We start from the raw sequence: 10,032 nt of genomic DNA, 5'->3' as shown, positions 1-10,032 counted from the left end.
ATTTTTAATAATTTATATTTAAAATATTTTAATAAATTTAATGTTGAAAAATATATTAAAATCCTAATATTGTCATATTTTAATTTAATATTAATGATTATTAAATATATTTATTTCTTGCTTTGAGCTTTGTAGCTGCCAGAGCAGAGTATCCATTGGCTGGTCTGCTCCCACGACTTTTCCTTTCAGTTATTGCCAGAAAATATTGCATTTTAGGTATATTTTTTATGCAAATTGCGTTTTGTTTGGCTTACGACACGGCGCACTGCAACATTTTATGCAAATCAACTGCCACCTGCTGTCCCAGCGACAAATTTCTCTTGACTCACACTCAAATTTGTATTCGCCCCCTACTGTATTCGCCTTCCCTTGCTTTTTTCTCTTTTTGCCTTTGGTATTATTTATTAAAAATTTATCAATGTCATAGGTTGGCCAGGCCATCAATCAACTTTAAGTTGAGCTAAGATTTGTTTAGGCGACCCAAAATCAGAAACAAATCGCACTCGATTGAAGATAAACGAAGTTCCAATAGATTTAATTTTCAGCACAAAAATATGCAAGAATAACATTTTTAAATGTATATATTATTTTAAATAAATTTATTCTATTTAAATTTACATCATATATAACTGCGCTTAGTTGACTGAAAATATTGTTAACTTATATTTTCATACACAAAAGCGCTATACTCATTTTAGTTAGATGTATTCACTAGAATTAAATAATCATAATTGTAATTAATAATTACCTAAGATATTTTTCAATCAATTATGAAATGACTAGATTATTATATTGTTAGATTATTAAATAGCAAAAAATATATGTATATTTTTTTTTTTTTTTTCTATGAATCAAATTGCTTTGGAGTGAAATGTTATAATTTGGAATCATTCACAACACAAACGATCTACACAACAGACACTACAGACAAAACAACTAAACAAAAACAAAAAAAAAAATTATAAAAACTAAAATTTTGCAAAAAAACATTACACAGACCACAAAAATACAAAAAAAACAAATATATAAATAAATAAAATATATTACACTATACGCAGAACAGTTCCATAGATTCATAATGAGCGAATCACCTGCAAGCTTGGTAAGCGTCCCCTCTCTGCATGACTTTGATCATGATAAAAATGATCTTTTGGCTACGGTGCAATTTGACGAGGAATCAGAAATCGAGATATCAAGCAGTGAATCAGGGCAGGATGACACAATTGGTAGCATATTGATTTACGGAACGGACTATGATGATTTTGACACAGATGAACCAAATGAAAGAGTTGAAGCAGTTGAGCATTTTGAAAAGGTAGAGAGCGACAGCAAGGAGGAAGTGACGGAAAAGCAAACGAGCAAGAGGAAGTGTGGATTGGATTCAAAAGACATTGATCGACTGTTGGCCCATAACGAGTACGATTACCCTGACGCTGATGATGAACGTGAAGAATATTCGATAGCAAACGATACTGTAAAATTGAAAGCGAATTTTCTCCAACAGTTCACACTGCCATCAATATCAGATTTTACGGAGACGCGCAGGTCTGAAAGAAAATCCAAGCGTGAACGTGGAACAAATGATGGATTTGAAGGAAACGTAAATCTTGAGGAACCAGTGGCATCGACGTCGTCGTTGTCGTCGACGTCAAAGACAGCAAAGACGACGCCATCGTCAACGCCGAGGTCAACAATAGATGCGGATCAGAGGGAGACGCTCTCCGTCGAATTATCGCTCGATGATGACATCCTTGCCAACTTGGACAACCTCGATTTAAGGCTGCGAGGATTAACACACTCTCTGTCACATGATAAGGAGGATATAGATGTGTTTCTTCAAGCCCAAACTGATGCGAAAGTATACGTAGTCCATGAAGCTCTCGAACAGACGAAGACCCTAAAGCGCCGCCAGCACGAGGAATTAGCCCAAATAACACAACATTTTCTATACGAAATGTTTGATACTGTTGTCGAAGAAGTAACAAATTATCAAAATACAGAAAAGGCGAAAAATAAATTGGATAAGGAAAAGATCATTCGAAAGCTAATTGAATTACAAGACAAATATTTGTTCGAGCAAGAGTATAATGCAGTTCTTAACAGCAAAATGGTTGAATATTACAAGCGTTGGAAAAATGCAAGACCGTTCGCGATTCTCAGCGACAGCAACGAACATTTCAAGAAATACAGAGAAGCTCTAACGGTTTTGGATCACAGGCTGAAAGTCGCTGCAGACACTAAAACACGCACTGCCTTCCTAATGTCCAGTGTATCGATGGACCTCTCATATATAATGAACATTGTCATGGGTACCGAAGAGCATTTCGATGACCTTGTGATGAAAACCCTGACTACCAATAGGTCGGACTACATGAAGCATGTCGTCGAGCGAGAGCTGCGGTACATGAGTCAACTGCGTTACGAGATCAGTGATACACGCCTATTTCTAATCACCAGGAAGCACACATTGGGTCGCATAGTTGACGTGAGTAACGCTAGAATTATGTATTGCATAATGAATCTCAATCGCATTCTTTTTGCAGAGAATCAAAAAATTGGAAACAATCAATGAAGATATCTGCATGGATGATTTCATTACCATACAGAATCAAGTAGTAGCATTGTATAAAAAAATTGAAGGTTATTTTTATTTTGAATTATTTTCATGCTAATATGTAAGCTCTTTCTCTCAACTTTGTCTATTCAAATATTGCAGAACGTAACGCTGAATTAAAAAGGATGCGTCTCGACTATCATGCTGCATTGCATCAGACCCAGCACATACATGAGAAAAGTTTGGCGATAGTCACCAAACTGGCAACAAGTCAAATTAAGCTGGTTGACATGGCAGAGCAAGAGGGCAAGCTGATCAAAAGTCTCAAAGAAGGCAAAACCCTTCATAGGGATCTGCGTAAAAAACTTACTGAACTAAGCTACCAGGGCGCACTGTTATTCATGCCATCTCTATTGCACGACTATGATGAAAGTGTGGACAAGATAAATAATAAGAAGGCTTCAATCATGGACCTAAAGCATGCCATAAAGCAAACGTCCCAACGTATAGCTGAATTGGAAACACAATGCGTTTGAGTAGCACAAAAACCAGAAGTACTTATTTATATTATCCAATTTTCATCGACTCTACAGACAACTTATAAACATAAATATATAATAAACAAATAAACCTCACACAAAAATAAAAATGCGATATTAAGCACGTTTTAATCAGTTCATTTCTAAGTGAGTTTATATTACTTTAATTAAAAGCCTAAAAGTATGCAATAGAAATATTTATATTGTAAATCGAAATCATTTTCGTTGCTGTTTCAATTTATTTTTTTACACAAATCAATCAAATGTAATGCAATATATGCAAGATCTGAAAGCTCAGTTAATTGATATTAAATTTAAACAAGTAGACTAACCAAATTTTCAGATTTCCATTGTCAGTTATGGCAGCTAGAATTTTTAGTCATTCACACACACACATTACACAACAAACACACACTACACAAAAAAAAAAAAATTAAAAACAAAAAAAAATACAATAAAAACTCAAAATAAAAAATAAACAAAAAAAAATATATACATATATATATATATAAATAATTAAAAAACAAATTGTTCGATGGAAGTTGCAAGTAGCTTCAGTCCGGGCGCCTCCACCTCAGATGAAGAGACGGATAAGTCCCAGCTAAAGGACATAGGCGTCGACTTTGACGAAACTGAGAAGCATGTCGAGGCGACGAGCTATTATTTTATGGTTGATGAAGATTCCTCGGACGATCTGGAGGACGAAAGTAATCTGCGTGAGTCTCTGCAGCCACTTTGGCATTCCAGTTCGTCCAAGGAAAATGAATCACACTCGGACGAAGAAACGAATCTTGACATTGACCATATAATGGGATACGACAAAATTGACGACTATGCAAAAATTGAGGTACGCGAGCTAGTCCAAGAGGACACAATCGAGGAGAAAGTTAAATTCTTAGCAAATTTCATAGTGCCATCATTATCGGATATATCTGAAGAGCATGAGCCCAATGTGATCAAATCGAAGACCATATCCGAGACACAAGGAAAATTTGTAAATCCGATCGACGAGAAAAGCAACAGCAGCAGCAGCAGCAGCGAGAAAAGCAACGACAGCGAGAGCGCCGAGTATAAAACAATTACGCCGGAAAGCACGAAAACTAATTCGATTGGCCTTATAGACACTAGCTCAGCTGATAATATAACCATTAACTCCGACGGACTTGACTCTGTGGATTTCGAGATATTCCAGCCGCCTGTAAGAAAGGAAACCAATTTTACATTCGAAAAAGCTTTAGTCCACGGCTTTCGATTAGGTTCCCTCATTGAACCTGAGCCAACTTATAAGGAAGAATGGATGGAGCTGGCAAAAGGTTTCCTAACCGAAATAATTAATCAAGTCGTCAACAAAGCGGAGGCAGACATTGCAATCAATCTTGCTTCCAACAAATTTGATAAGAGCAAGCTAATGGATCAGCTACACCATGAATTTACTAACTATATGATTGAGCGGGAATTCAATTATTCTTTGAATAGTAAAATGAGTGAATACTATAAGCGCGGACAAAATACTAGAACACTATCACCGCTCAAACCAAACGAATACAGAAAAGAATACCTCCGATTTATTGCCGCTCTTAACCTTTTGGATCACAGGCTGAAAATCGCTGCTGAGACCAAAAAGCGTACTGCCTTTCTCATGTCCAGTGTATCGATGGACCTTTCATATATAATGAACATTGTCATGGGAACCGAAGAGCATTTCGATGACCTTGTGATGAAAACCCTGACTACCAATAGGTCCGACTACATGAAGCAGTTCGTCGAGCGAGAGCTGCGGTACATGAGTCAAAAGCGTTACGAGATCAGTGATACACGCCTATTTCTAATCACCAGGAAGCACACATTGGGACGCATCGCTGATGTAAGCATCGCATATGCCATATGCCATATGATATAATTAATTATTCTTTACAGAAAATTAAAAAATTGGAAACAATCAATGAGGAAATCAGCATGGATGACTTTATCAACATACAGAATCAAGTGGTAGCATTGACCAAAAAAATTGAGGGTTAGTTTGACTTGAATAATTTTGCATATAAATAATCTAATTTCTCGCCGTTGCAGAACGTAATTTGGATCTAAAGCGTGTGCGCCAAATGCATCATAACGAGTTGCATCAGCTTCAACACAATCGTGAGAAGGCCAAGATAATGCGTGCAAAATCCAAAATCTGTGAATCACTACTCCTTGACAAGCAGATGGAAGAGGATTCGATTCGCGGCACTCTCTGTGCAGCCAAATTGGAGCGTAATAAAATACGTAAAGACTACTCAGACCTCAGTTATCGGGGCGGACTAATGGCAATGCCAGCCTTAATGTACGATTTTGATGAAACGGTAAACAAGATAAAGGAAAAGAAAGCCAGCATCGAGGAACTGAGAGAGTCCATTAAGAAGATATCGCAACGTGTTGCAGAGCTTGAAGCGCGATGTGTTTAAGATATACTAACAACTAAGTCGAGCAAAAAAAAAAATATATATATATATACATATAAATAAACATACATATATACACAAATATATATAATACATAGTGAAGATAAACCTGAGAAATTTGTTTTTACTATGCAATTAGGCGAAAAAAATCGTATTTATTTATTTATAAATATTCTCACTTTCTCACTTAAAAAACATAATTAGAAAATATATATATACTTGTTTGCTCTACATTGCCAAAGTTGACATAAATTAATTTATTTTAAATCACAATGAGTATATAAATATATATAAAATGGGAAAAATATTATTTCCTATATATCAAAACAGAGACCTACATGCCCAATATATATATTCAGTTGCCATTGAAAATGACAGAAAATCTCTTAATGAGCAAACATAATATATTTCTGCTCATTTTCAGTGTCATGTTTGATACTTTATGTTTGTTTTTCTTTATTTTTCTGCCTTAAACTTAAAATGTTTAATAATTTTATATATATCTTTATATATAATCAATGCTTTCAATTTTTTCGTTTCAGCAATTGCGCAAATTATTGAATTGTAAACAAAATTGCAAAATACTGCCACGCGCTTAAATCTGATTATCGCCATATTTATACAAACATATATAATTCGTTGTATACATTCTATAGAATGATGACATTGGAATTTGTGGAAATTTGGCTTAGTGAGTATTATAAGCATTTTATATTTAGCAAAGACTGGCTAGCAATTAGCAAAAACCTAATGAAGAACATTTTTCATCTACATTATAAACGAGTACTCATAGCGCAACAATGTGAGTGGAACGGATAACATACGCTAGGCATGCCGGCGCTTAGATACTCTTTCGACTGTTTACTTGTATGGCACCCAAAAACAAATTTAATTACTCAAGCATTGAATAATGTAAGAGAACTCGCTTACCCGCATAACAAAAGCTTTTCTTCCATTTACTTAACTTCCAACGCTCTTTCTCTCTCTTTCTCCTTCTTTGATTTTCGACGGCTGGTTGTGGATTGCGTTTGGCGGTGCCATCGTGTTTCTAGCGTCGAAAAATTGATTCACTTAGTCACCAAAATATGTACATATGTTTTATGAATATTTGAATTTGATTTATAGCTCAAAGTGCATGTGAGAAACAACATGACATGCGCAACAAAATCAATTTGATTAACACATATGCACACGATCAACATACACAAGGCGCACTGAATTGTTTTGCTCATTGAGCAGCATTTGCTGGCCACATAAGCTTCACACTTTAGTCTGCGCCCTCTTTTGGTTAAATACTGAACTAACATAACTCTATTCCAAGCGTGAGAACCAATTGCATGCATGCAATGCTCAATCGCTCTTACCATCCACAAGTCCTCTCTCTAGTCCTCTCATAAAAGTGGAATGTAAATTATTATCCACACTCCAGTCTGGAAGATTTACACTATCCACTACTTCAGCACATTCTGCTTCCATATTTGTTGTTTTGTAAACGTTACAAAAATCGTGAAAAAATCAAAATACCTTGTAAATACAGTTGAAATCCGTGTGCATAAATCAAAAATGCAACGAATTTAAATGGGGGCGTGAAATTCTGAAAATGTCTCGGGCGCGCATAATTCTGAATGTCGCATAACACCTGCAGTCAGATTATATTATAGACAAATTTAACGGTTTGCTTAGCCAAAAACAAATTTTGTAAATGCCTTACAAATATTAATTCAATTTAGTAGAATTAATCATTAAACTTTGTCTTTACCGGTTCCATCAAATTTCTATAGTTGGTTTATATAGATGTAGACGATCGTCTATATATACTATATATATAGTAGATATACATATAATCTAGAATGACCTCAACACGCTTCAGTGGAATATTTTGCACACACTTGTAAAAACGGGCTGTTTACGTTTTCACATCTGTATATATACATATATTACTTATAGCCAGCCATATTTAGATTTTATATATATGATGGATATATGTATATGTATATATGCTAGATTTATGGAATGAATAAATAAAAGATACACCCACACAAACGCCACATTTTGTAGCTGAAGGTTAAAATTCGATTTCGGTTTTATTTTTTTCTCCACATAATCTTCTCTTTATTTCGTTTTCTTCTTCTTTTTTTTTGTATAAATAATCTTAGGCGTATACTTAACATAAATCGCAACGACAAGCCTTTGTGCTGTGCATGTGTGCATTTGTGTGAGTGTTTGATATATCTTTTTTTTTGGGTTTTTGTTTTTTTGTAAGTGTGTGTGTGTTTTTGTGTAAGGAATATTTTTTGTTTGGTTTAATATGTTTTGATTCTTTTGTAAACTTAACAATTAAACATAGTTGTAGAAATTATAACAAAGAAATCATAGTAGAAAGACATAGATAGAAAGTCGCGGACAATTCCTATGGAATTACTTGCCGAGCAGGATCTTGCGGCCAGCGCCGATATTCTGACCAGCCTGGGTGGCGCCCTTGTTGGAACCGGCCTGGAGGCCAACGATGGTCTGGCCAGCCTTCAATTGCTCCTCGGTGAACTCGCGCTTGCACTCATCAGCGGGCTTGGGGCCCAGGAAGGGACCCTTGAAGTCAGCGTGCTTGTAGCACTGCAACAAAAGAGTCCGTCAATTATTCAGTCATTCAATCAATTAATTAGTGTACTTACGGCACGGCCCAGAGCGAAAATGGTATTGGTCACGTTGGCAATATCCTTCTTCTCATACAGATCGACAGTCTGGAAGACATCGATATCGGGCACACCGTATTCCTTCAGCGCCTTCTGGAAGTTGTTTATGTTTTCCATGAACTTGAACTGTCCGCCGGAGGAGTTGATCTTGGGGACAGCATTGGGCTGCAATTTGTTGATCAGATTGCACAGCACTTGACCGTCCTTCAGCACATCCTCATATGCCTGACCAGCGGGGAATTTCTCACCCAGAATTGCCTCGATCCATTCCTGGGCCTCTTTGTCCATCTGGGGATTGCGTTTGCCGGCAATCTAATTGACAAAACAAATTCAGTAATATTATTATTAAATTTTTACTTGCACAAAACACTTTTTACTGTAACATTTTTATATTTTAATTAATATTTTTTTTAACAAAAAAAATGTTTATTTTCTCAACTTAATATATTTTTTTATTTAATTTTTAATTTTTTAATTTTATTTTTAAAATTTATGTTTCACTTTTCTTCACCTTGGCACGAACAGCACGTTCCAGAGACATGTTTCAGTTTTGTTTTTTGTTTTAAGGATGGGGAGTAATTGGTTTATAAGATCTTCACCAAAGCTATTGCAAGCCTACACTGATGCCTGGCCACAGGGCGTATGCGGCTTTTAAAGCGCGAGAGCAAGAGAATGCTCACACACACAGATGCGTTGTTCAAGAATTTTCCAAAAATATATCCGAATTCGGAGTCGTCTATGTGAGCAAATGCTGCTGAGATTTTGTGGCCAAGGCGTGGGCGCGGTCATCAGGTGTATGTGTAAACTTGTGTGTGTGTGTGTGTGTGTTCATTTTTATTTCTCACTATTCCGACTTTGAGCGTCGCCATCTCGCATGATGAGTCGTGCGTTTTAAAATTAGATCAGAATAATCATCAAGAAATAACAAAAACAAAAAGAACTTGGCAAAAATCAATTTCAATAATTTTTCACACATCATGTGAAAATAGACGCGCGCGCCCCTAAGTAAATTCTTACAAGCTGCTTCCTCTTCTTCAACAACTGCTGCTGCTGCTGCTTCTTCTTCTTTCTCTAGTTTAAGTTATTTGTTGCCTTCACCTGCTCTTCTCCTTCTCCCCTTCCAATTGATATACACGTAATATCGGCTCTTCAGTTCGATGTTTATCTTTTTTTTTTCGAATTTCCACAATTTGTTTTTCGGAGTGTGGAAACGCCTGGCCGCCTCTTTAACCAGCTGTCTCAATGCATTTTCTGTTCTTTTCAAATTAGGTAAAATTTTCATTTTGGACGCGGAATGCATGGTATCATGCTTAAAATTGGCATTGGAAATCGCTTTCGCTGAGTGTTGAATGAATTTTCAATTGTGCGAAATGTGCGAAAATGTTGTGAATTAGTGTATTCAAGTGGAAAATTAGTTGAAAGTACTTTGCATAGAAAATATGAGCTATTGGAAAGTGATGTGAAAAAAAAAAAATACACAAAAGTACATTCCATTAAAAGTAATTCCTATTGAACTCGCTGCTAAAAGTCTAAAATTTATTCAAATAAATTTTCATTTCTTGTTAACAATGGTTTATCAATCAAATTTTCCCAGTTTTTTAAGTATTAGTTTTAGTTTTATAGCCTGGACACACACACATACAAAAAAAAATATATCTATATGAAAATTACCTTATGGACCCCGACAAAAAGTTAACCCAGAAAGAAGCGAAATATACAATAGATGAAAGCACTTCAACTTCAAACAACGACGATCCGTGGGTCCGAGGTATCGAAGAAGAAGAAGAAGACAAAGAAGTTACTAGCTA

The 10,032-nt window shown here is 35.8% G+C and overlaps 3 protein-coding genes across 3 annotated transcripts; 2 read left to right on the top strand and 1 right to left on the bottom strand.

Moving 5' to 3' along the window:
- The first annotated feature begins 884 nt into the window (after positions 1-884).
- On the top strand, positions 885-3,217 carry LOC108652698 (uncharacterized). The gene is made up of 3 exons (XM_018102890.2): positions 885-2,485; positions 2,544-2,640; positions 2,717-3,217. Exons 1-3 carry the CDS (start codon positions 1,079-1,081, stop codon positions 3,088-3,090), a joined length of 1,878 nt encoding a protein of 625 aa, XP_017958379.1. The 5' UTR covers positions 885-1,078; the 3' UTR covers positions 3,091-3,217.
- Positions 3,218-3,485: 268 nt separating this feature from the next.
- Positions 3,486-5,577, top strand: LOC108652697 (uncharacterized). The gene is made up of 3 exons (XM_018102889.2): positions 3,486-4,957; positions 5,011-5,107; positions 5,164-5,577. Exons 1-3 carry the CDS (start codon positions 3,629-3,631, stop codon positions 5,535-5,537), a joined length of 1,800 nt encoding a protein of 599 aa, XP_017958378.1. The 5' UTR covers positions 3,486-3,628; the 3' UTR covers positions 5,538-5,577.
- Positions 5,578-7,779: 2,202 nt separating this feature from the next.
- Mp20 (muscle-specific protein 20 transgelin) lies at positions 7,780-8,894 on the bottom strand. The gene is made up of 3 exons (XM_018106461.3): positions 8,736-8,894; positions 8,204-8,536; positions 7,780-8,144 (listed from the first exon to the last, which is right to left on the bottom strand). The coding sequence occupies exons 1-3, from the start codon at positions 8,763-8,765 to the stop codon at positions 7,953-7,955; spliced, it is 555 nt and encodes a 184-aa protein (XP_017961950.1). The 5' UTR covers positions 8,766-8,894; the 3' UTR covers positions 7,780-7,952.
- Between the last annotated feature and the right edge of the window lie 1,138 nt (positions 8,895-10,032).

Source organism: Drosophila navojoa, chromosome 5 (assembly GCF_054131105.1).
Source record: "Drosophila navojoa isolate 15081-1374.11 chromosome 5, UAZ_NAV_1.0, whole genome shotgun sequence".
Lineage (NCBI taxonomy): Eukaryota > Metazoa > Arthropoda > Insecta > Diptera > Drosophilidae > Drosophila > Drosophila navojoa.
This window is presented reverse-complemented; position numbering and strand designations above follow the sequence as displayed.

Excerpts from the sequence above, each read along its gene's own strand:
- LOC108652697 (XM_018102889.2), top strand. The coding sequence starts at position 3,629 with ATGGAAGTTGCAAGTAGCTTCAGTCCGGGCGCCTCCACCTCAGATGAA. Across the intron at positions 4,958-5,010 it reads CATTGGGACGCATCGCTGAT|AAAATTAAAAAATTGGAAAC; the intron begins GTAAGCATCGCA and ends TATTCTTTACAG. Across the intron at positions 5,108-5,163 it reads ATTGACCAAAAAAATTGAGG|AACGTAATTTGGATCTAAAG; the intron begins GTTAGTTTGACT and ends TCGCCGTTGCAG.
- LOC108652698 (XM_018102890.2), top strand. The coding sequence starts at position 1,079 with ATGAGCGAATCACCTGCAAGCTTGGTAAGCGTCCCCTCTCTGCATGAC. Across the intron at positions 2,486-2,543 it reads CATTGGGTCGCATAGTTGAC|AGAATCAAAAAATTGGAAAC; the intron begins GTGAGTAACGCT and ends TTCTTTTTGCAG. Across the intron at positions 2,641-2,716 it reads ATTGTATAAAAAAATTGAAG|AACGTAACGCTGAATTAAAA; the intron begins GTTATTTTTATT and ends CAAATATTGCAG.
- Mp20 (XM_018106461.3), bottom strand. The coding sequence starts at position 8,765 with ATGTCTCTGGAACGTGCTGTTCGTGCCAAG. Across the intron at positions 8,537-8,735 it reads AACGTGCTGTTCGTGCCAAG|ATTGCCGGCAAACGCAATCC; the intron begins GTGAAGAAAAGT and ends TTTGTCAATTAG. Across the intron at positions 8,145-8,203 it reads TTTTCGCTCTGGGCCGTGCC|TGCTACAAGCACGCTGACTT; the intron begins GTAAGTACACTA and ends CTTTTGTTGCAG.